The sequence below is a fragment of the Notamacropus eugenii genome, chromosome 4 (genome assembly GCF_028372415.1).
Source record: "Notamacropus eugenii isolate mMacEug1 chromosome 4, mMacEug1.pri_v2, whole genome shotgun sequence".
Classification (NCBI taxonomy): Eukaryota; Metazoa; Chordata; class Mammalia; order Diprotodontia; family Macropodidae; genus Notamacropus; species Notamacropus eugenii.
Window position 1 is genome coordinate 368963315 of NC_092875.1, and position 27583 is coordinate 368990897.

Below are 27583 nucleotides of genomic sequence, written 5' to 3' on the forward strand. Positions count from 1 at the left end.
TTTATGGCACTTTATAAAGTTTATAAAATTGTCCTGTACATCTATCCTTCACAACTGCACTATGAGGAAGAAGGAAAAGGTATTATCATCTTCTATTTACAGATAACCAAACTGGGACTGAGATGTGAGGTGATTGGTCACATGGCAATTCAGTAGTAAAGCTACAGCTTAAGCCCTCAGGTTCTCCAATTAATGATCTAGTCACTAACAACCTCTTTATCACCATTATCAAATGATCTTTCTCTTATCTTTACTCTCTCCAATTTGTCTTGGCATATCAAATTGTGGCTTACTCTCTTTCTGGACACTCTTTTCTTGGTTTCTATGAAATTGTCTCAGAATTCTCTTCCTCTGTATACCCACCCATAAGCCCAAACTGTATTATAATTACTTGTGTATTTGCTAACATTACTATATAACGAGTTCCATAACTGAAGGAACTGGACAGCAAATTATTTTTGTATCTCAGCCACAGACCAGCACTATCTGATATAGAAGGTTTTTTAAGAAATGTCTCTTTAAGGTATTCAAACTGAATTGCTGTGAGTCTGTCTGTCTCTCTTTCTCTCTCTGCCTTGTTTTCTTAGTGCATCCACTCTCCCTACCTCCTCTGAGCTGCTTCCTCTGTTATAAGCAATCACTTCTTTTGGTACACAGGTCACTATCACTACACAAGGAGGAGTTATATGTAATTTAACAAAACATTTTCATCTGACAAAAACTGAAACTTAAGTGTTACATTCATAGTACTAGAGAATCCTCAAGTTGGAAGGGACCTAAATAAGTCATCTAGATGTAATTTGCTCACTGCCTGATAAGAGTATCTTCTGCAGCATCTCTGAAAAGTGGTAGTGCCGTCTCCTTTAGTACCTCCAATGAAACATAATGCCTTATCATAAATTAAATTGACTAAAGTGGTCCATCCAGTATTGTCATGTGGACTGGGGAAACCATGGTGAATCTAAGGCATTACAGAATATCAAAGAAAGGTTTGAAACATGTTCTTAGAATAAGATTTAGACGGAAGGCTGCTGTTGTATGTGTAAAAAAACTAAGTTAAACAAAATCATGTTTAAGTGGAAACAACAGAAGTATAACGTCACTGGGTTATAATATAAAATTTTTAGACAGAGATCATGTCAACTCATATCCAGATATCGAAAAAGCAAACATGCTTACTTAACGGCAAGTTAAGTCTAAGAAAAATCAATATCCTAATGAGCTAACAGAAGAGGACGTATTTTATTTGACTAAAAAACCAAAAATTAAGTTCATTATCACAGTTTAAACAATCCCCAAATCCCTATGTAGTGAAAATCAATTGAAGAAGTAAACAGGTTCAATGTATCAAAAGGCCACAAAGGTGGAGATATTCAGGAATCATTAAAAACCAAAAATTAAATCTAAGCAGTGTTAGATCCTCTTTTCTGGTATCTTTTCCGAAAGAATATATTATTTAAGCTTAGCAAGAGGATGGCTTGATTTCATTTTTTAAAACAATGGGTTTTGTATATTATAGAAATATGATAGAAAGAGTTACTATATCTCCCTGAGCACACAATTAATTACAAAGGAAAGCTTAAAGTAACATTTTGAGTTTTATCACTTATTTCTGAGTTCTCTCACCTTACCATGTCAAAGGAGAAAGAAATGACTGGTAAATTTATCAAAAGTTTTACAAGCCTTGACACTAAAGAAGAATTTCATTTACACCTTTAAATAAGAATTAGACACAAATGCATTTACCAAACACTGTAAGACATTCCCTTGCAAAAGAGGTCAGGTACAGACATTTTTCAGGTGTAGCTTTTACGTAGGTATTATCCGCTTACTCTTACATAAGAGTACACAGAAAATTAACTCCAGATGCCAGTGTTCAAAGACAGCTCCCTAATTCTAAATTTGAAAGTCATACAAGTTTTTTTAAGGGTAAACAGTATTTACCTAATGATTACTTAGTATTGCTTCATTCCCTTCTTGAATACATTTCCAACATGAAAACAAAGAAAACAGAATGTACAATGGAGAAGAGGGTAGAATTATCACCTTCTCTAGAACATTTACAAATTAACTTGAATATAAGTATGTATAAAAATTAAACACATTATCCTCTTATTCACCAACTCAAATTCTATTAGCTAATTTTTAATTTCCAAAGTGAACTAAAACTTTAAATTTAAACTTCCAAAGTGAACTTATTGCTTTCTTAACTTAATCCACATAAGCTTTCCACTTCCTCCATTTGAAAATGGATGCCATTCACTCTTATTACCTGAATATTTCATTTCCTCCTCTCACTTTTTGACCCAAATGTTTCTTCACGTTGTCTGCAATCTAGAATTCTTAGAACTTAAGAGGTAACAACAGCAAGAACCCTAGATCTCAACTCAGAGAATTTGTGTTCAAATTGTTGCCCTACTACTTACTATCCAGTCGCAAATAAATCACTGTACCTCTAACAGTATGAGCTTCCCCTTTTGTAAAATGAGAGGACTGTAACTACCTCATTTCCAAGATCCGTTCCAATTCTAAATTCTATGAATTATACCTCCATATTTTAGTTATCCCTTATGTTTTGTCCATTCTATGTGGTCCAATTATCTACAAGAAAGGAAGGAAGGATGGAAGGAAGGAAGGATGGAAGGATGGAAGGAGGGAGAAGGACATTCAGAAGAGGGTTTTATCATTTCCTGGGTCATAGACTTTTCTACTGTCACTGTTGTTCAACCAAAGATAACATTTAGTTATTTTACACACCTGCTTATAACTTGCAATTATGAACGCTGATAAAATGCAAATGGTAAATAAGAGTAAAAAAAAAAATGATTCTTACAAATCATTCAAACAGAAAAAAACAGATTCAAAACATCCTGGGTCCCATGGCAAGCTAAGGTCTCTTTCAATTTACTTCAGGGGTTTTAGCATATTCTACTGTTTGCTTTCTTCAAGGCACTGATGTCAACACTAACTATATTATAAGATGTATGGATAAGGGCTCATTAAAATGAGAAAAAAATGAAGCTAGAGTCTGAAAAAAACCGGTAATGAGAAATGAACTGTTAGTTAAATGCCATTAAGTCAAGGCTAAAATTAAAACGAAAAGTTATTCAAACTGTGTGTACACATTACTTCTTCCTCTAAATATAGTTACTACACTGAAAACAAGTAGTACAATGATGCTCTGCAAGAACACCCAATGCACACATTCTCTGGCACATACATATAAATGCAGTGTTGAGTGAGCCACCTAATTCTTCACATGTGAACCCCAAATCCTACAATTCAAAGTAGCCTGGTTATTTTAAATACTTTATAGAAACAGAAAAATCCATGTTATTTTGAAGCACATAAATGAGCTCCTTCACTCTAAAGTTTCACACAATTCATCAAAACACATACTTTTCTGCTTTGTTTAAGTTTCCTGAACAGCTAAAAGCCTTGTTGGGAAAGGGTCTGGGGAGGAACCACTAGCATTCCTCTTCCTATGAAGGATATACCAATGTGAGGTTCACAAGCTGCATAATGGAGCACCACGAAGCCCACAATTCCAACTCTAATTTATGTATATTTCTCAAGTTCCATGATTTCTTCACTTGGGGTACCCTCTCTATCAATACACACTGAAATCTCTTCACAAGGAGTATTTCATAAGTTACTGAGGTCCAAAATAATCCTCACCTGATTCCCAACTTTATGGTGTTAAGTTTCTTTATGTGTAGTTACTGTTAATCATAAGAATAAACCCCAAAATTTGAAATACTTTAAAAAGAAATTTCTTTGGCAAAGAAATGAGTCTGAAGAACAGGTGGTTCCCTCTCTAGTCTCTGTAAGGTTATATTATATAGGGTTCAGAGAAGAGTACCAGGCACAGGAACCGCATGTAGCATTTAAGCTATTTTGTAAAGAGGACAGTTCCCAAGCAAGGTCCATGGAGAAGTTATGTTTTGTCAGTAAGGATAAACATTCAAATGAAAGTCAATTAAGATGCAAGCATTAACATTCAAATTTGAGAAAACCAAACACAAGCATGGGGTAGACCAACACCCAGGTGAGATAACAGGCATTACCTGAATGCCATCTGGCTTCCACAGAGGTCTCAAGGGTCAGCCTGACCTCTACAGTAAGCTTTTGGATTAGACAATTCCTAGCCACAGAAATCTAAGTTCAAATAATATCAATAAATGATAAAAAATAAAGTATTTTCTCCACATTATGCCATTTCTTCAAAGACTGACCCACAATTCAATGTTAAGCGCATGATGAAAGATTTCTACTTTGGCATAAAGTATCTATTATGTGGCAAGCACTGCGCTACTCAGGATAAAAGAATAAAACAATCCCTACTGGAAAGCAGCTCACATTTGAACAGAAGAGATGGAATACAAACACACACACGAACACATACAAAGTAGGCAATTTGGAAAGGAAGGCACTAGGATTGGGGGCATCAGAAAGATAGTGTCTGAGCTACAAATTAAAGGAAAAAGGGGTAAAAGGAGAAACTGCATTACAAGCATGGAATATGGCCAGTGCAGTAACACAAAGGAAATGTGAGCTGGACAAATCTAGAGACATCTCCATCCCGAATGTTTAAATAGACTATTTGTGGCAGAATCTTTCAAACTCATATTGGACTGATCAGCCAGAGGTGAACACACTGTACTTTAACTCCAACACTGGCCCTCTTCAAGAACAATGACAAACAACAACAGATGAATTGCTTGATAAATGTACATGTTTTTGTTGGAAAAATAGGAGCCTCCCACTGCATCCAGGGCCATCTCCAGTTGTCCTGATCTATACTTCACTATCGCACCCAGATGGCTTCTGGTGACTTTGCACAGCCCTCCCTCACTTAAATCCAATTCACTTGCATGTCATGGTCTTCTTCAAGAATGAAGGACAAACAATAACAAATAAAAACAAAACAAAACAAAACATGGGGAATAGGAAATGGATTGTCATGTGTGATGAAAAGAGAAGGTCAGTTTGGTTGGATCACAGAGTTCTGGAGATTTGACAGGAATGCTATCCAATGAAGCTAGAGAAATAGGTTGGGGTCAGGTTGTGTAGGGCTTTAAAAGGAAGCAAAAGTTTAGAGTTAATCCTAGAGATAATAGGGGGTTACTGGTGGTTGAGCAGATAAATCCCATAGTCAGATCTGTACTAAAAGGAAAGGTATTTTGACAACAATGTGTAGGATGGACAAGAGTAGGGAAGAGACTTGAGGCTGTTAAAATAATCTAATCAAAGGTGATGAGGGTCTAAATGAAGGTGAGTGGAGAGGAATCAGATGAGGTACCATGAAGACAAAATGGCAAGATTTAACATCTCACTGGACAGGTGGAGCAAGGGAGAGTGAGGAGTTGGGAATGATGCCACGGTTACAAACATGGGAGACTTGAAGGATGGCAGTGCTTTGGGCAAAAAATAGAGAAGTCTGAATGAGGAAAGGGTTTAGGAGTAGGGGAAGAAAATGAGTCCAGTTTTGGCCATATTGAGTTAAAAATGTCTGCAGGACATCCACTCTGAAATGCCCAATAGGTAGCTGGTGAACCAGTGCTGAGGCTCAAGGGAGAAAACTGAGCAGAATAAATAGACAAGGGAATCATATGAGGAGAGATCATAATTAAACTCAGTGAAACTGATGAGACTGCCAAGAGAGAATATAGAGGGAAAACCCAGGGCCCTACAATACAGGTAATTAGCCTGGAAAGAAGATTCAGAAGAAGTGGTAAGAGATAAACCAGAGAGAGCAATACAGCGGGCTTCAGACTTTTGGTGCTAGATTACATGGCCTCTGGGAACTCATCTATGATCTTAATATGTGTGTCTAACATTCATACTCATTTTCCACAAATGATATACTCTGAAAAAGGCTATTTAAAATTGGTGGTGTTATATTCTCTTGTGGAATGCATATTTGCCCCCACTACATATCTGCTTTTTATATATGGATTTTTATAGATGTGGTATTTTCTAAAAGAAAGGTATACATGTGACGGCTATGGAACTGCTTGAGAATTATACATATAAGACTTAAAATATAGTTTTGAAACAATAACATTGTTACTTGGTAAAAATTCATTTTACTAATATAAATGCTAAGAATTCATACCCTCTGGACAGAGATGTACAAGAATCTTGATGATAAAGATGAATAGTTTATATTTCTATAGCACTGTACATACATTATTTGACTATTCTTACTACAATCCTCTGTCATCCTCATTTTGCAGCTAAAGAACTTGAGGCTTGTATATTTAGGTGACTTGCCCAATGTGTCAAATAGCTAGTAAGAGCTGGCATTCAACTCCAGAGCTCTTTTCACTAGCCCACAGTTGACTGTGTAATTCCCCTAGTGGATTACTTACAGATTGGGTGTAATGCTTTGGTATATTACCATTTAGTATTCAATTATCAAATTCAATTATTTCTAGTGATTTCAATATTGTAATGTAGGCCAGTAAAAGGAATCTTAGTGTGATCATTTAAGTTGTGTAGATTCTACTTCAACCATCAATGCAGATAGAAGCTCGAAAGGACTGCTTCATCTTTTCTATATCTATCATTTCCCCTATATCAGGTGTTCTTATCCTGGGGTCTGTGAACTTGAAGAAGATTTATATTGATAACTATATTTCAAAAGAATTGATTTACTTTGTAATCCTATAAATTTTACTTTCTACATTTAAAAATATTATTCTGAGAAGGCTTCCCATACTGTTAAATGGATACATGAAACAAAAATAGCCAAGAACTCCTGCTCTATATAATGTAAACTGAATGGAATTTCTTAATAAACAATGATGCTGAAAGGCAGCACAAACAGCAAGTAAGCTGTTCATACGAGCAGACATACTCACACATATACGTGTGTGCATGTGATGGGGAGCATGAGTTGGCATTATATCCATAAACTAGCAATCCATATTATAATGAGACTCCATGATCTTTATGAAACTTAAGAACAAAATTAGATCATCATACAATTAAAATGTTTCACAAAGATAGTCACTAATAAAATTTAGTATTCACTTTTGCTAATACATGTAAACTAGATTCCAAAAGATTATTGAATTATTAGCATAGTTAAGGAATTAGAAGCCTTGAAACATTTTTTAAAAGTAATTTTCCCATTTAATTTGACTAAATGTAGGACAGGAAGAATAGAGAGGAAGAAAGGAGTAAAGGAGAGACTTAGAAAAAGAGAGGGAGAGGGAAAAGGAGAAAGAGGAAAATCATGATAACAGAGTTCCTGATTACCATCATCTTAAACTGATGGTGCAGAAGTGGCTGCTCAAGGGCATAAATGTTTCGTGAAGTTTAAAAATACATATAGTCTGACAGATGGTTACAATCTTTTTCTGGCAGTGTTTGTGTCTTGATTTCTGGTTTTAAAACAACAACAACAAAAACCTTATAACCATATTTTATTATTCTTCCCTCACAGCTGACCGCCTGCCAAGGTTGAAGTAACTATCTGACCTTTTGACAGCCTTGAGTCTGTCTATAAAAGAACCTGAATCAACTGATAGACACCACTCCTTGGCACTTCCATCGGAAACGAAAAAGAGAAGGGCCTCTTTGGAAAAACTCAACTTGGAAAACAGCAAGGGAAATGAAACACAGATTTAGGACTACATATCCAAAACAGTAAATTCCACCAGTGTGTTCATAACCATCCTAAAATTCTAAGTGGAATCCAAGAAGGGTCATTTCAATTCACCTGCCCAGTGAAATCTACATGCCTTTAAGTGACTAGTCCCTTTTCACATTTTGCTTGTCAAGAACCTGCTTCGATATTTAATTCAAGAAGAAAGTAAAATGTATTTGCAGACTGTGCATCAAGTGCCACCAAGTCAAACTTCTGACACCTAAAAATGCAGAAGTTGTGAATATATTCCTACATGACCAACCACTTATTTTTAGGCACAAGCTCAGTTCTTAAATTCCAGTTTACTTAACTCCTTTCTATTCTTTTTGTTGTTTAGACGATCAACTTAACCAGCTGACAGGGTGGAACAGAAATTGTTTCTTTTGGGGTCAACTTCAGCACCATAATTTCAAGTAAACTGTGCTGTATCCAGCAGCATGTCTAGTGATGTGGTTTAGAGTCACTCCTCAAGGGCTGGGAGAGACTCCTTTACTGTGCACACAGCTTAACTAGAATTCATCCAAGAGGAATAATTTCCCAATTGCACTAAGAGATGTGTTATTTTTTTATAATACTTTTTTTTTCAAAGTTGCCTACTGACCCTTCTTGTCCATCCATGGGAAAGCTTGCTGATATACAAAATTCTCATTCTGACTCTTGTGAGCCCACTAGAGCTAGGCATGAGGGCTTGAGAATCTTGTTGGGACAGAACACCCAAAGCCAGACTCTCCAATTTTGATTCCTATCCTTCAAGCCAAGCTCTTAAGTGCTTTCTTCTCTCCTCACTTCTGTAGCACTGTATTAATCTGAATACAAGTTGTGTCCACTTCCCCTGCTCCCAAACAGAATATATGATCTTTGAAGGGGGAAACTGTTTCATTTCTGTCTTTGGAGGCTCAGTGCCTTATTTAATAAATACTTGCTGTACTACATCTTCTTCTCTATACTAGTGATTAAATAGCCCCACCATGTTTCCACTTTGCTTATCCTCAAAACCTTAGGAGTCCTCTTTGGCTCACTGCTCTCTAATCACCAAATACAACGTCTAGATTTCAAAATGCTTGATGCCTCTCTCTCTTTTTTTCACTGGCATCTATCACCATGGTCCAGATCTTATTACTTCACACTTAAATAGCTATCAAAAATTACTACCTCCTAATCCTAAAAAAGGGTTTCCTATACACTCTTCTGGCTCCATCCTTCTCCATTTAGTTCCTCTCTTTTACATTGCTGAACTTCTTGAATTGTTATCTATACTCACTCAGTACTTTCATTAACAGATATCAGGGTCCTGTCTACTCTTCTGACTTCCTACCACTTTATTGAAACTGCCTTCTCCAATGTCATCATTGCTCATCCAATCACCCCTCTCAGTCTTCAAATTCCATAACTACTTCTCTATCATCTGAGGTTAACCACTCTTCTAGAGACTGTCTTCCTTCTTACTTTCAGAGACAATGTACATTATCCAGGTTCTTCTACTTTGCTGCAGTTGCGTGCTAATTACCTGGGACAACCAACAGTTTTGTTATGGTTTCACTGTGACAGCAGTGGTCATGTATGTCTACTTCTGTTGATAGCAGGATGCCTCAGAATCTCTGACCTTAACCAATGAATCTGGAGCTGTTTTCTCCCACTTCTGTTTAGTTCTGTCAGTTGAAGGCTACATCTCATGCTATGTAATTGTGTTTCTTTGCTGCATTCTTAATTCTCTTTTAAAGAATGGATATTATTCCATGGAAATTCATAAAAATTGAAGTGCACTTCAAAGACTGTTAGATATTACAGTGGGTAGGTTTTTAGTCATAAGACCAATAAGATGGAGGAACTAGATATTCTCTCCTGCCTAAGCAAACCCCAAGAGAGGAATTACGCACCAGAGGCACAGCAATTACAACTTTTTCCTCCGCAGAAGAAAGTAAGAAGTCAAAAAAAGTAACAGTGTTATGAATTAATAGTGGAAACTACTAATCCCTGAAGTACTCACTCACTACCCCTCTCCATACACTTTTAGGATGTTAATGTTATGCTGTGGGACCCATTCAGGATTTCCTTTCTTCTAGAATCTCTGCTTGGTTACAACATCCCTTCCTTTCCTCCAGCTCTGCGTGGCAACAAGTAGCAGTAATCTGCTCAGTCATGTGGGACAGATATAGGAGAAAGGGAAAGCACTTCCTTTCTGTCTCAGAGTGTGAGGGTTAAGTTTTTATGTGACTCAGTTAAGTGAGAGGCTGAAGAAACACTGCCCAGAACACCTATTCCATCCTCTGTCACAAAGTGGCAGACATACAAAAAGGGATGAACAATGACATAGCCCAGATAGAGAAATAAATGGAGAGAACTGGGGCTAAGGACAAGTGTGTGGGGCTACTCTTTAGCTGAAGAAAAGAAAGGATTCTATCCAGGACCAATCCTTTCCCCCCAGAAGTTACTCAGGGAATAAACATGAGATGAGCTGAGACAACTCTGAGGTCCAGCCACAGAGGGTAAACCCACCATCAAAGAACCAGAAACTGAGCAACATGAGAACATGAGAGAAAAAGACTAAAATCATCAAAATTCTCAGGAGGAACACAAAATTCACTTAAAAAGTGATAGGGCAAAAAAAACCCCAACAAAAAAACCCCAAAAACTGATAGGGCAGATCATAAAATTAGAATGACTATTAATAAATCTAAAACACTGCAAATCTCTGTAAACAAGTAATGCAGGACAAATTAAATTTGAACCAACACATAATGAAACCCAGAGCACTGTGGATTCCTAAGAGAGTATTCCTATTCTCATCAGAATGCTCCAGAATTGGTTCAAGTAACAAACAATTTAGAATTTACAGTGTGCAAAGCAGAAATAATTAGCAAAATAGAAAAACTTGAATCCACTCATCTGATTGAATATACTCATCTTGTTCCTTTCTCTTCTTCCTTTTACTTGAATATTTTCATATTTCAAGAATACACCCATACTTTCAAGGTCAACTCAGATTCCATCTTCTCTATGTAGCCTTCCCTGATCTCCCATCCGTAACACCTTTTTTGCCCTCAGATATCAAAAATAACTTATTGACTTTACAGTGCATTTATGGGTTATGTTGTGCTATAATTATTTGTGAATGTGATAACTGTTGTACCTTCCCTCCACCCTGCACTAAACTGCTAGTTCCATAAGTTCAAACAATTTTTTTTTAATTCTAATGGGGTCTCAGTACCTAACAATAGTACTCTGCACAAAACAGGTGCTTAATGAATGCTTACTAAAATTTAAAATAATCATTTTTCTGTTTGAAACACCTCAATGGTTTCTAGTTTCTTATTTATGTCTAAAAGTTTCTGCCTGAATTTTAAAAATCCTTATAACCTAGTCCAACCCTACCTATGCAACTATATTTCTTTTTAACATGAAAGCCTCTACTCGAACCAAGTCACGCTCCTCAATACCCCATCACCAACCTATGTACATTCTCACTTTTGCACATTTGATCATATTATTCTCCTCCTCTAGAATGCCCTTCTTTCTTATATCACCCCATCCCAAACGCATCTCAATTCTCACGTGCGCCACAAAGTCTAAACTGATTTTTCTCATTGCTGAGATCCTATTATACATGTAGTTTATATTATATCATCTAGCATAATTTAACATCATCTTTTGTTACCCACTATGTTTCATGTATGTTGGTATTTCTCTCCAACCAGATCATAAGTTTCCTGAGTGCAAGGTGCAGGCCTTATATGATTTCTATATCAACATAATATACAAGAGTCTTGAGTGCATATAAGGGGGTCAATAAATAGTTACTGGAGTAGATAAAACGTTAATAATGAAAGAAATATTGTAGAACCTTTTGAACATCATTTCTAAAAATATATATTTGTATCTCTCTTTAAAAGATTATCAGATAATTTTAAAAGATCAAGAACAAAGGAAGAAATGGTAGCATAGGGAGATTAGGAGACAAAACAGGTTAAATAATAAATAAATGACTGAGCCAATCTTGAGACTGGGAGCCCGGTCTTTCTTCTTCTAGATCACAGATTCTAGCAATCATTGACTAGATTCTGAGACAAACCATCAATATTAAGGATATGCCATGAGCATCATCCTGAGAGCATAGTAGTTTCAAAAGAACAAGCAACAAACCACAGGAAAATGTGCCTGGCCTGACTGGACAGAAAGTAGTCAACACGAGGTACCTTAGGCTCATCGTGAACAAGGGCTAAGGTTTCCTTTTCTTGGCCCAGTCCACTCACCATTCAGATCTCACCCTCTGGGCGCCCAACGTTATTGCCAGTGTCCTCTTTCCCTTTACCTGCGTGTCTGGATCCTGACCCTCTAGGTTCAGTTCCTTGCCAAAGCTCCTGCTCCATCCAACTCTTCCCTCCCTAACAATCATGAGGCATTCAACAATGCCACTTCCCCTTCCCCTGCCACCTGCAACTTGGAAGGCAGATATGGCTGTTGATATTCCTTGGATAAGCAAAGAGCCACCAGCAACAATCTTTCTGGTAAAATGGAGGATAATTAGATATTACTCATTAAAAGCCATTAGCTAGGTGGAACAGTGGATAGAGCGAGAGTCAGAACAGAGTCAGGAAGACCTAAGTTCAAATATGGCCACAGACATTGACTACTGTGTGACACTGGGAAAATCCCTTAATCCATTTGCCTCAGATTCCTCATCTAGAAAATGGGGAAAATAACAGCACCTACCTTTCAGGGTGGTTGTAAGAATCATTTGAGACAATAACTGTAAAGTGCTTAGGACAACACCTGGTGTATAGTATGTGCTATGTAAATGTTAGCTGTTGCTGTTCAGTTGTTTTTCAGTTGTACCTGACTCTGTGACCCCATAAGGGGTTTTCTTGGCAAAGATAATGGAGTGATTTGTCATTTCCTTCTCTAGCTCATTTTACAGATGAGGAACTAAGGCCAACAGGGTTAAGTGACTTGCTCAGGGTCACACTGCTAATAAGTGTCTGAGGCCAGGTTTGAACTCAGAAAGATGCACCTTCCTGACTCCAGGCTTGGTGCTCCATCCACTGTGCCACCTAGCTATTATCACTTATTACCTTCTGTCCTGTTACTCTGTCCACCAGATTCCTAAGCACCGTTATATCTGATGTATGCTGTGAGCCTCCCCACCTACTGTGCAGCTGAAAAGTCCTATGTGCTGACTCCCTCAAGTACAATGTGAGTTCCCTAAGAGTAAAGATTATCTCACTTTTCTATTTATACTCCTAGTGCTTGGCACACAGCACTTAATAAATGCTTCTTAAAGAATTCATCCAAATGCCACTTTTGGCATATAAATTCTTTATGATCTGTCTCCAAACTACTGTATGGTCCAACCAAACTGGTCTACTAAGCATATATAGTATCCCTTCTCTATCTCTGCCTCTGTAAAGGCTTTGTCTCTCGTACCTGAAATGTTTTCCCACAACTATCTGTGCATCTTGGTGTTCCCCAAGCTCCTCTTTAAAATTCCACCAAAGTGTTACTTTCTATGTGAGGCCTTTCCAGTTGTTTTTTGCCTTCCCCATCAAAATTACTTATGCATATACTTTGCATTTATCTGTACCTGTTAGTTCCTCAACAGCAGAATGTAAGCTTCTTGAGGATTGGTCTTTTTACTTTTTTTAACTTTCTATCTTCAGTATTCAGCATAGCATCTGACATATATCAGACATATAACAGATATTATGGATTTTGTCATCTTTCAAAGGACACAGGGCCATGAGCAGTTTCCCAGAGTTGGAATCTATTTGTGAGCAGCCTATGTAGTGGTGAACTAAAAATTTCTAAGACCCTCAAAGGCCTTTCAATCTTTGTTTCTCTCCCATGCCTGACTTAAGGAATGTTTAATGAATTGAAACTATTGGCAGAATAGAACAGAAATTTAATCCAATTAATAAATATATACCCTGCCTAAGCTTATTCAAGAGAAACAATTAAGAAGTAAAGAAAATATTTTAGCATCATTTCTTTAAAACAACATGAGCATCCCTGCTACATTTCTAATGATGGGTTTTCCCTTTTAAATGATGGAGGCAAAGGACCCTCAGTAATCTAGTAAATTCTAGATGAAAGGAGGAAATAAACAAAACTCATGCTTGACACTGGCTTTCCCTGCTGGAACTCTTGGTTAACTTTAAGCTCTGATGAGTGAAGAGACTGATAGGCCTTGGCATCCATTATAAATATATTTACTCTAATGAGGAAATAACAGTGGCTACTTTACAGATAATAATATAATTACCCTCAGACTTAAATCAGGCTATAAAGGCATAATTAACTGAATTGAGCTGCAAATTGAACTCTCACAAACTTCAGATGAGCATCTACATCAGTCTGCAAGGTCTAAGGGGAAGTGTTCTATTACAGAAGAAAAAACAAAAGGGCCATTCACACAGTTTATTAGGAAGTTTACTAACTGGGTTCTCTCAAAGTAAGATAAGAAAACTTTTTTTCTGAAGATATATTTTTCCAACTGCTCAGTGGGTTTTTTTCCCTAATCTTTTTTTTAAATGAAATTTGAAAATGAATATGTAACAGCTTATGGGTACCTTTCTTTAAAAATAGGAAAAGTACAGATGCAGAGATTTTACTCCATGAAGAGATTCTCCAACAGAAAAACAAAAATTTCCCTTTATGTTTTATGGGCCATGTTTACAGAAAAGTCTTCCGATATGCACCATAATGCATTCATTTCCAAGTTTCCTCTGACGCAATATATAGATATTGGTACATAGCTTTCTATTTTAAAAATAAATATCACCTTTACGAAAGAACATATGGAAAACATTTTCACTTCCAGAATTCAGCTTTAGCCAAGCTCAACTAGTCCATGATTATAAAGCTTATCCTCTAGACATCACTGTTTGAAAACATTTGGAAAACATTTAGGTGAATCTGGCAATACTGTCATTTCACAATGTGAAAATTAATGCAAATAGCTTTCTCTAAAAAAGTACGCATTGACTATGATTATCTATTACAAGGTTCTTGTTTTTCTTTTCTTTAAGTGAGAAGATGGGAGAAATAAAGAATAAATATTTGATAATCAAAAAATACAATTTAATCTAATAAAGCAAGTGGGGAAAAATGAAATAAAATATATTCCCAAATGGGGATATAAAGTCATTCCTAAACCTAAGAAATTCTATATGGTGTAAGAAAATTCTCACCCTAAAGATGAAAAAATAAGGAAATTACATAAAAGTTGGCTGTATTATATAACTTCAAATGATTAAACACTTGGAAACCCAATTAATTATATCTGTACTGCCTGTCCTCTTTAAAAATTAAAAAAGTATAAAATACAGTAAGAACAAAGTAACATTCCTTTAGATCTAGTATTTTATCCCTTTTTTCTTAAAAATTTCAAAGAGAACTTACATATATTTGAGTTTTCTGATATCGCTGGAATAAATTGTGCAAAATGGAGCCCTCATGGAGGTCTATCAAAGTAGCCATGTTCTCCACACCTTCTTCATTTGATGGATGCATAGCTGTCACCTTTTGTTGTGTAATTGTATTCTGTTTGTAGGTAAATACCTAGGGAGAAATCAGCCATTAGTAAGTTGGTCTTACAAATAACCTTCATAGTAAGCTGGGAATCATCTGAACAAAACAGTTGTTACTTGGGTCATTAAAAAACAACAAGGATTTCATCTCAGATTACCACTCATACTAGACTACTCGGAGAGTGAGGGTGCATAGCACTTTCATGCTTTTATACATAATTTCATCTAATGTCCACGATAACCCTGTGAATTAAGTACTATTACCATCCCTGTTTTACAGATAAGGAAACTGAAGCTCAGTAATTTACCCAGTGTCACCCAGCAAGTACACGTCTAAGGCAGTACCTTAAACTAATGTCTTTCTGACTCCAAGTCCAGCAGTATCCAATCCAACATATTCATGGAAACTATTAGGATCTACTCAAAGACAGACTTTTGGATAGGAAGATAACTTATCCTGACAATTACTATCAGATGTTACTGACAGATATTAGTTTAAATGCTGACCATCCTCAGGGAACTATAGAAACTGGAGGTCTATAATCTACTCCCTTGACAGTATCAGATTAAAACACAGGTGCTTCAATTTTTTGAAGTGTTGTATAATCTCTAACACAATGTTCATGCAGCACTATGGACCAAACTTCTAATAGTTATATTCAAAATAAAAAAATATATATTTGCTTGTAAAATTCAGGGCATGCAAACATCACAGAAATATTTTGAAGATGTACTTGGAAGATGGTTTCATCTGGGTAATAAACTTTGATGTGTCTTTTTTTTTTTTTTTTGACAAAACAATTTCAGGCACAGAACATGATGAAATTTGTTTCTTTGTGTACTTCCCCATTTCCTTCTTAAAGTTCACATTAAGGATAATCAGTTCATCTAAATATTAAATGGTTTATATCTTTTTTTTCTATGGAACTGTTTAGTGGACAAAAATTCCTTTTTGAAATGGAGTGGTTTGCCCTTGTAAATGATGATTAAGGACACTATTAACCATACAACAGTCATATTTAGGGATGTGATTTGAGCAACTAACACATACAAATCTGTATATGGCAAAGTATTTAATATTTATTTAATAATAATTATTTAATAAGGGAACTTCACTGTCAATTTATATATCATTATTACATGACAAACTTTATATAATAGTAATATCTGCAAAAATGATTTTAAAATGAAAAGACTATTTATTATTAATAGGGAACATGAGAAGTTTTCCCCCAAACTGCTAGAATTATACTTTTACAAGTATAATCCTTATCGGAGATAATAATAATCAGCAACTATTTTTAAGAACTATTAAGATCCCTATATAGCAATAAACTGCTTATTACTACAGGAAAGAATGGCACATTAGTACACTCTCTGTCACCAGGTATCATCAGGAGAAAAAAAAATACCAACCCAATGATTTTTCCAAAACATCAAAAATGACAAGCTTCTTCTTAACCTTTCTTTTTTTCTCCTATCATGGACTCCTTTGGGCAGTCTGGTGAAATCTACAGACCCTCTCAGAAAAATAGTTTTTAAACTACTTTTAAAAACACACAGAATTACAAAGGAAACCAATAAAACTGAAATGATTATCAAAACATTTGTAAAAGTGTATAGAACTCAGGGTAACCCTATTCCAAAGACTCCTTGAAACTTCAAGACTAACTTTTTCTACCACATGAAGACCAAGAGCTGCCCAAAACTACACAAAGAGTTGCCACAAAGTAGGGCAGAGCCTGATCCATCAAACCTTCTGGAGAAGAATTACATTCTTGAAGCTGCCTTAAAGTGGGAGATAAAATAGGCCCTTCTGTGTCCCATACCTGTGCACAGCTAGCCAGAATCAGAAGTGCCAGTTATATGTGCCCTGCCTGCCTGTCTCTCCTCTCTGTGGTGGTCAATGTCACATGAGTGCATTTAAGGTCTAGGCAATGGACCAAGCTTGGCTGTGCAAGAAAAGAGAGCTGTGGTGCACTGCCAACACTGCCCACAATGACAAGGTACTAGAAAAGAGAGCAGCATGTGAACACATGGCACTTGTAAAAAAGACTCCAGAAGCATGTCTCAAGTATAATAATAAGAGGGAAGGAAAACACAAAAGCAAAAAGACTTGGCCATTTGGTGACAAACACTGTGGCATAAAATAAGAAAGATAATCAATAATTGATGTAAAATACCTCTAAGTTACACTCCCAAATTCCTCCTCTAAGATCCTACTCTGTTGCCTCGGTAATGGTGTGGAGGTGACCTTGGATTCTCAAAATCTATGTTAATGGAGCTGAAGCTCTGGTAGATATGAAGAGTTCCAACATAATGATGGACTATTGTTTCAGGACTAATCCAACTAAGTTTCAGGAAGCTCATCACCAGAAAATGATTTTTTAAAAAAAATTATGAAATATCAGCTTTTTTAAAAGGTAAAAGGGTTGCAATCTACATCAGTGAAAACACTTCAAATCAATGAAATCATAGCTGTTCTGAAGTGTCCCCATCTGCCCCCAATCAACGGCTTTATTTTTGAATGATGCTTTTTCTGTTGTCATGAACTCAAACATATGAGCAAGTCATTTAACTTCTGACTGCCTCAGTTTCCTCACCTATAAAAGAGAGTTGTCATGAGAACCAAAAGAAGTAACAGGTGTGAAGTTCTTAGCACAGTGCCTGACATATAGTAGGTGCTTAATAAATGCTTTCCCTTCCATTCTTTCCCTCCAGTGTCAGCCTTCCTAGCGAAGGACACTTGCTGGTCCAACCTTATTCTAGCAAAGATAAGTCCCCAGGATATACTCTGAACAATCCCAAACACACTACTCCCCTTGCTAACAAAAGAGTAAAGTTACAAGAGCTATGAATAAGGTCAACAAGAATTTAATAAATGTCTATTATGTACCAGGTACTGGGGATACAAGAAAAGGCAAAAAACATTCCCTGCTTTCCTCACAGTCTTAAAAAGGAGACAGTATGCAGACAACTATGTCCAAAAAAAGAGATATACTGGATAAAGTGGAGATAATCCACAAAGGGAAGGCATTAAAGATTGGGAAAGGCTTCCTGAAGAAGATAGGATTTTAGTTAGGACATGAAGGAAGCCTGAGAAGCTAGGAGATGGTGATGGATGAGAAAGGACAGAATTCTAGGTATAAGAAGGGTGGGATGGGGGTGGAGGTAGGCAAAGTGATCGTGACACCTGATCAGAGTAGTTAGAGGGGAGTAAGGTAAAAAGAAGACATGGAGCAAGAGGCCAGGTTCACAAAGGACTTCAAAAACCAGAGGATTTTATATTTTATCCTGAAGGAAATAAACCTGCCACCATATTGGCAATTTTTCTTAGAATACAAAACCCAACAGGTTAAGTTACAGAGAGACATGAATCATCTGACAAATAGGAGGAAGGCTTGTGATCAGAAGCCCTGGGTTCCAGCTCAGGTTCTATACTCACTAACTCTCCTATTTAATTCTATTACTACTTCAATGGATAGCAAGTTGTTTAAGCTTTGAGAGCCTTAATTTCCTTCATATGTAAAATGGGACAGTAATATACAACCTACATTGTGAAGTATCTTATAACACTTTGTGTTATTACTGATAATCATTCTTAAAATCATTTAGAATTCTAAAAGAATGTACCTACTTAAAACCCCCTCATTCATCCTCCTTAAGACAAAAGAACATACTGTATATGTTCTTCTATGCACAAATGTGCATACATGGATGTGTCCACTCTATTCTGAGCTAGTTTTCTCATTTACCTATAGACTGGAAATCCCTCAAGAACCACATGGTAAAGTTAAGGTAAAAAAAAAAATTTGGACAACTTACAATACAAAATAATTTAGAAGATGACTGCATTATCTAAGACATAGGAACTAGCTAGATTATGGAAAGAAATAAACTATGAATGAGAGAGCTCCAAAACTCAGATGAGAAATACTTGACAAGTATGTACTAATTTTAACATATACACATGTGTATCTAAATAATACTGATGAAAATGAGTATTTAAGGGTAATATACTTACCTAAAATTCCAACTATTTATAGTTTTTTCTCAGAAACCATCTAGTCAAACCCATACCTGAAATCCTAAAATGTGGTGCCTGGAGCTGAACAAAATACTCCAGATTTGGTCTAACCAGGGCACAATACAATGAGATTATCAGCTCCTTATTCGCACAAGTATTCCTCTCTTAATGTAGTCCATTTGCTTTATGGGATGCTGGATCATTTCCCACCCAGCTATTCTCCTGGCCTTGATCATCTCTAAAATCTCATCAGTCTGCTAGGTGTAATCAATTTGGAAATACACACCTCAGATCATTCTGAAGCCTGCTGAACAACTTCATCACACAGCTTCATTTTATGCACTGTCTTCCCCATTGGACTGTGAGCTCCTCCAGAACAAGGACTGCCTTCCGCCTTTTTTGCACCCTCAGTGCTTAGCACCCTGACTGCCACATAGTGGATGCTTAATTTGTTGACTCTCAGGTTATGAGTCAGATCACAACGTTTAGCTAAAACCCCAGATCTTTTTCAGGTAAACTGTCTAACTTTGAATTGTCTCTCTTTTACTTAAGATAATTTTCTATGTTTAAGACTTTCTATTTATCCCTATTAAATTCAATCATAGTAGATTCGGTATAATTTTCTACCCTATAGAAATCATTCTGGATCCTGTTATTCAATTTGTCATCTGTAGTTATAATGCAACTTTTAATGTTTAAAAATCTCAAAAGCAGAAACTATCACAGATCTGGGGGACACTACACTAGAGGCCTCATGTCAGGTTAATGTGGAACCTTAAGACTACTCTGAATCAAGCCAGCCAACCAGTTCTGAATCCATCGAACTGTACTATTACTCAGTCAACCTCTCTTCCTCCTGTCTACCTGAACAACATAAGATACTGTATCAAAAAGCTCAGCTCAAATCTTAAGTAAACTCTTATTTACCACATCCCTCTGATTAATAAATTTGAAAATCCTGTCAAAAAAGGAAATAAGGTTAGCCTAGCATGACTAATTCTTGAGTAAGACATGCAATCTAATGCCCTAATTTCTATAGCTAAATATTGCATCCTAAGAGGCTTTCTGAAATTCAATATCATGTCATAAGCACTTCCAAAAATGAATACTTGTATACACCACTTTCTACCTCTATTTCATTTCCTGAAGGCTCTATGGTATAGTACAGAGAATACTAGACTGAGAGTCAAGAGGAAAAGTCCTGGCTTTGTGTGCACCCAGGCTAGTCACTGACCCTTTCTGAGTCACAGCTGTATTTGAAAAACTGAGTGCACAGAGGCAGCTGTGAGCAAAGCATTTATAAATCCTGAACTGTATTATACAGATGCAAAGCTTTGTTGTTTAGTCATTTTTCAGTTGTGTCTGACTCTTCAAGACCCCATTTGGGGTTTTCTTGCCAAAGTTACTGGAGTGGTTTGCCATTTCTTTCTCCAGCTCATTTTACAGATGAGGAAACTGAGATAAACAGGGTTAAGGGACTTGCCCTGGGTTACACTGCTAATAAGGTCTGAGGCCAGGTTTGAACTCAAGAAGAGGAGTCTTCCTGACTCCAGGCCCCGTGCTCTATCCACTGCACCACCTAGATGTCCACATGCCAACTACCACTGTTAGAAATAAAAATTTTCTAAAATTAGAGGCAGTATGAAATAGTAGAAGAAGTAGTCTTAGAGTCAGGATGGCCAGCGTGTAGTGGACAGAAGGCCAGTGTGGTTCTTTATTAAGTCTTGTCTCTGATATATAGTGGCTGTTTGATCCTAGGCAAGCATTTGACTTCTCAGTGGCCCCAAGTAAATCTCCTGACTGTAAATTGTAGAACTATTGCTGATCTACAATGGTATAGGAAATTCCTTTACTGGGAGTTCCCTATAATGATACTACTGAATATCTAAACAATGTTCTGAAATATTGTTTTAGGGAAATAATTTTCTAGTTCCCAACCTTCCCCAAATCTTTTAAGACTCATTAATGCCTAAGACTCATTAATGCCTAAAGGATCAAATTCTATTACCATATCTAGTACAATTATGTACAGATACAGCATATATGTATAGTTCATAGTCATACACACACATCCACCCATACATACAGGCCAAATCTGAACTGAGATCTTCTTTAGTCCAGGCTCAGTGCTCTATCTAGCTAAGTTATCTTCATCTTTATATCCCTTAAAATCTCCACATGGCATCTAGTACATAAAAGGTACCTTTTTTTGCTGAATGACTGACAAAATGAGGTTAAATAAAACTCGCAAAGCTATCCACAAGAAACCTGAGTTCAAATCCTCCCTCTGACACTATGCCCCATGTGATCATGGATAAGGTTTTCGGGACCGCAGTTTCCATATCCATAAAATGAGAGACAATATCTTTCTTTCAGACATCTCTATTTCTGTCATAGCCCTTTCCATCCTTTCCAGTCTCCCTAGTGCACATTTCATTCACGTACCTCAATTTGCTCAGTTATTTTGCTAAACAACTGTCACCAACTTTATTTCCAGGTATTGTTTTTTGTTTTCTTTTTGTATTTTTTCTTTTTTGTTATGCTAAAAAATGGTGCTAGGACTATTTTGGTATATAAGGTTTGCCCTTGCTTGTTAAAAGTGTGGAAATTTGTCTTTTGCAAACTGTTCTTATCTACTGAATAATATTTCCTGGTCTTATTTGTGCTTTTTCCCTACATAACTTAGATAATTGGTTTTTATTAGAGAGATATGAGACAAAAGGGCTCCTTTTTATTTGAACTCTAGTAACAGTAAAATCTACATAAGCATCATCATCATCCTATTTAAATTTATATCTGAAAGAAGAGACAAGCAGAAACAAAAACCACTTAATTTGTTATGGATTCCCATCTCACTTAAAGGCTGTGTGACTTTAGACAAGTCATTTGCTCTCTGGGCCTGTTTCTTTATTTGAAAAACAAGGAAGAGTGAACTAGATGGTTCCTTTTCGTTCTAACAATTTTAATTCCTTTTTATAAGAAAGAAAATGCAACATGGAAAACAAATGAAAGGGTTAAACATGAAATTCTTTTATTCCTTCCAGAAAAAGAGCAGTTTGTGCTGGGTAAACTACAATGATCTGACTCTGTTGGCAAAGTTCATTTTTCAAGTCATTAAAGAGAGGTTTATGATTTTCCTCCTAAATTTTTTTAAGGCCTTATTTTTGCTTTTTTAAAAGTAATCCATTGAGTCAAAGAAGTAATCAAATGCCAAGAGTGAGACAGTAGCCTTGCAGTCAATGAGACACAGAATGAAGTACTGAATAGGTCTAGTTGTTTAAAAGTTTAATTTACTACATAACATTCCAAACTTCCTATGCTTAACAATATTTTCACATTAGACATTACAGAGCAAGCAGCATTGCTTACTTTGTATTTAATAAGCGAGCCAAAATTTTAATAAAGTTCCTTATTCCCAAGAATCAGAACAAAAAGCTTAAGTTCATTAAGAGGAAAGGGAGGAAGAAACTGCATTTTACAATACATCTTGTAACACTGTTATTGCTTATTAGACTGAATTTAGTGCTTTTTTTTTTTTCAGGGAATGATATACTGTAATAAAATCTCCAGCAAAACTTGGTAATTTCTGTGCATATTCTGAAGCAGAAATAGAATGTCAAATTAAGTTATTCAAAGACTCATCAACTAGATAACCAAACAAGAAAATAAAAACTGCCCTTTTCTAAATAATTATCTTACATTCTTAAGAAGACTGAGTGGTTTAGTTTTCAGCCTTTTATTAAAATTTGAAGCAACAAAAAGTTCCTCACAAAAACCCCAGTCAGAGGTTAAATAATTAGATCACCTGAGAGTATCTGGGACTCACTCCAAGATCTCCAGGGTTGCCTGCTTACTCCCCCAAACCTACCCCCGATTCTTAAATGACAGATGTTGTTAGTCCTTCATTCTCAAAGAGAACCATAGCAAGGTGATGCCATGACTTGCAAATGAAATGGATTTAAGTGAGGAAGGGCTCTGCAAAGTTGAGAGCTTCTCTTAAATCAGGTCAGAAATCACACCCCAAGGAGATCTGGCCCTGGGGGAACAGAAAAACATCTGTGACTACTAACTGTTCCTTCACTCTCTTCCCTGCTCTAAGGACACTAAAGATTGAAAGGTTTATGATATACCTTGAATATCTGGGAGATGGGCATTCTCATTTCAGATCGGTCACCGACCATCAGATATAGATAGATAGACAGACAGACAGACAGACAGACAGACAGACAGACAGACAGACAGATAGATAGATAGATAGAGACAGAGAGACAGACAGATAGAGAGACAGAGAGACAGACAGACTGTAATGGTTATTTAAATGGTAAGATCTTTCCCATTCATTAATAGGCCCATGTGGCCTGCCTGGGTCACATGGAAGTCTGAGGAGGGAGGAGTTTGCTGAATGGGTGGAACAGGAAGGGATGGAGCTAGAGCAGAGCTGAGAGGAAAGGAGTCAGAGAGCAGTCAGAGCTAGGAAGGATGCAGGCTCCTGAGTAGGGAGTGAGAGAGCTTGTTTGTCATTTGTTTAAGGGTGCTGGTTTGTGGGAAGCCCAGCAGGGCATTGTTACTATGATGAATTTGGCTTTCTGGTGTCTGAATAAAGGTTTTGGTTTTGTCTCCCAGGTGGAAAGTCTCTGGTATTCTGCCATTCAGAATTGTGCTGGGATATTTATGGCTGCCATAGGCACTGTAAATATCGCATTGGTGCTACACAGGCAGACGACAAAGACACAGACACACAGTGTCCACTAGACTATGAGCTCTACAGCAGAGAGTATCTTTTCAATGTCATCCAACCTTTTTTAAGTCCTTACTATGTGCAAGGCACTGTGCTAAACTCTGGGGACACACAAAGACCCAAAGATGTTCACAGGGAGCCCTGGGTAAATCACTTCATCTCTGCATGCTGCAGCTTCTTCATCTCCTAACCTGGCTTCACTTCTTTGGCAGGAAGTTATAAAGACAAATGAAACACTATGTGATGGAATTTTTGGAGCAGAGAACTTGTTTTAATATTTGGTATCAGCATGAAATAGTCCAAATGGAGTACTCTAAAGCAGTGATGTCAAACTCACACAGAAACAGGGGCCACTAAACTGTACTTGAGGCTTGGCCTTATATGGACTCACAAAACCACCTATTAACATTATCTATGTTCTGCTGTGTTTTTACTTATTTTGTTAAATATTTCCCAATTACTTTTTGATCTGGCTCCACAGTGTTGCAATAGGGTGTGACACCTCTGGTCTACCCAGAAAGCCTTAATGAGACATACTGCTGAAGACAATATATTTTACAAATAATTTCCTTTTCAAATTCAGGGTATTTCTGAAAAGTTTATCTAGCTTTTGAAATAGATCTATATTTTAAAATATTTTTAAAATATATTTTTAAATGCATTAGAGAAACCTGTTATTTAAGTGAACCTTGGCTAATTACTTTTTTGTTTTAATTTGTGTACATAGTGCTTTTGTAAAGTGGGGGAACATAAGGATATATGTACATGTGTGTATGCATAGAGATATTCACTGGATAGATTCCCCTGCAGAGGATTTACATAAAGAAGTGGACAAGACTGACAAAAGATGAGGAGAAAATGGTCAAAGTATTTCCAGGGGCAGTTAGGTGACTCAGTGAATAGAAAGCAATAGCCCTGGAGTCAGGAGGACCTGAATTCAAATCCAGCCTCTTAGTACTTGCCACTTAGTAGCTGTGTGGCCTTGGGCAAGTAACTTAACCCCAATTGCCTCCCTTCCCCCTCTCCAAAAAAAGTACTTTCAAATAGACCAATTTTGGCATGCTTATTCCTCTGTGTATTTTTTCCTTCAAGGAAAAGTTCAAAGTCAGTTAAGGAATAATTACATTACTTAGCAATGGCTCATGTGACCTATTTGTTGTGCGATACAGATACCTCATTTAGAGCTCCACAACAACAGAAAGGCTGTCTAGTTAAGCAGCTTCCTGGGCCTGTGATTATTAGTGTCTGCCAGTCCCAGCACAGCTTTCATCAAAGATGAGAAAGTATTAGTTACTAATCTGGAGTTAAACTTTCAATATTTAGTCAGCGAAACTACAGTATTCTGCCTAGCCTTTCTCAAATTGTTTATTTACAGTTATCCTTTTGGGATAGAGAGTCTGAGTAATGACTGAGTTCAAGTCCTGTGGCTGGCTGGCTGCCCCTTCCTGGGCATATAAACCCAGGGTAAGCCAACCTTCCAGTGCCTCCAGGCAAGTCTCCAGGAGAATAGGTTGTAGAAGACTTTCTAAGAATTCCCTACACCAATGAAATCACAGGTCCAGACCAAAAGAAAAGGTCTTATTACTCTCCTCTTAGTGCTATAAATCTCCAGTTACATTGGCTTATTTGAAATACCTCAAGCAAAATGCTCAATCTTCCTGACTCCAGGCCTTCAGTCCTCCATTAAGCTCTAGAATTCTCTACACTCCGATCTTCACCTTGTTTTCCCCAGAACTCCTCCTTCAAGACTCAGCTGAAATCCTACCTCAAAGGCAGAGAGAGCAGTTCTTTTCCAGGAGTGCCCTCTCTGCTCCCCCTGAGCTGATAATGCTTCCTCTTTCAGATACCTCCTAAGTATATGATTTTCATCTACCAGTAATGTACATAATACTTGCTCCACTAGGATGGGGGTTTCTTGAGAGCAGGGATTTTTTGGGGGGGGGGGGGGGGGGCCTGAGTTGGTCTTTCTTTGTATTCCCATAGAATGCCTGAAACAGATTAAATGCTTAATAAATGCTTGCTGGCTTACTGACTTGATTATGAGAAAAGGACGGAGAGAGGGAAATCTTTTTTAAACTTGTTTGATAAAAGTATTTCAGAAAAAAATTCCAAAAGGAAATCCAGGATATTGGACTGCGAATTGAAAACTTCGGTAAAATTCTACTTATCTCCACAAGGTTAGCCAGGCTGGATCATTTTTGTTACTGAAATTATAAATAGAATAGCTAATTGATACAACAAATCGGCGAGACACAATGACAAGATTTTAGAAAAACAAAAATAAAAACAAGAACAAAAAATTTAAAAACAAAAAATAAAAAACATGCTCTCATGGCTATTAATAACCTATATTCAACCAATTACTTAACGTCACTCTTTTTTCCCCTTTAACTATGTTCTTATTTCTCCCAGTTTATAAGACGGGTGGGGGAGAAGGTGAAAAAAAATTCTGTTAATAAAAATTAGCCATAAGAAAACACTTTCTCATTCCCTCCCCCCCACCTTTGCACAATTGGGGGCTATGAGTGTGGAACACATTCTATGATTTCAAGCTTTTTCCATGCAATGGTTATTTTGCTGAACTTTTTCCTTGTTTTTTATTCTTTGTTATGGGGAAAGAGATAGAGGAGCAAGAGGAGAGTGGGAAATTTTTAAATGTTAGCTGTTATCTAACAAATACACTGGAACAAGGGGTCATTGATTCTATGTAGACCTATTTGTTCTTCAGTTCTTTCAATCATTTTGAGAAAGTCAAAGATATGTTACAAATATAAAATATTATCATTATTATTACACTAAATGAAACAGAAATTAAGAAGTCTTAAACTTTAGTACTTCTGTTTTTGGCTGCTGGCTTGGCAAATTTCTACAGAACAGGCCACAGTTCACAATATGGTGAATGAAGTTCTGGATCTGGGATCAAAAGACATAGTTTGAAATTCAGCTAAGCTATTAAGTATCCACGTGACCTTCAGCAAGTCTCAGCCTGTCAAGAGCTTCAACTGCCCATAAGGTAGAGAAAACACTTACACTATGCATTTACAGAATTGTTGTGAGGATCAAATTAAACTTTGTAAATATTAAAAAGTGTCATAAAAATGTGTTATTCTTCCTTCTATTAGCACATCTGAAGACATAGTTTGATTACTTTCTAGAAAAATCTAGAAAGTTGCCAAAAATGTCCCTTGGAACACTAGGGAGTGGGGAGGTGTGTGTGTGTGTGTGTGTGTGTGTGTGTGTGTGTGTGTGTGTGTGTGTGTAAATTGTGTATGTGTGTGTATATTGAAAGTGCCTCAAAAAGTTTTCTAGCCATGCAAATGAACATGAAGACACATAACAAAAATAAAAGGATAAGAAAGAACTATGATTTTTTTTTTTTTAAAAAGGTCTCACCTCCAAATGAATACTTCTGTGCAAGTGTGTTTTAACGAACCCAAACAATATTAAAAAGCGAAAAAACCCCTAAGGGTTGACTCTCAAGTTTAATAGGAAATATGGTCAAATCATCCAGGCACACTGAGAGCACTTTAAAGTTAAAAGGAAATTATTTAAATCAGACCAACTCCTTCCAGTGGTTCTTCCAGGAGCAAAGGTTACAAGAAGAACATAATGAATTTCCTGTTTGTAGTCAATAATGT

The 27583-nt window shown here is 36.7% G+C and overlaps 1 protein-coding gene across 1 annotated transcript in view; it reads right to left on the reverse strand.

Annotated features, from left to right (window-relative positions):
• Window positions 1–27583, reverse strand: part of MYO10 (myosin X) — a 254020-nt gene that overhangs the window by 125573 nt on the left and 100864 nt on the right. Inside the window, exon 3 of the mRNA XM_072605464.1 lies at window positions 15053–15211. Coding sequence (XP_072461565.1) covers window positions 15053–15211 — 159 coding nt within the window. The remainder of the gene's footprint in view (window positions 1–15052; window positions 15212–27583) is intronic.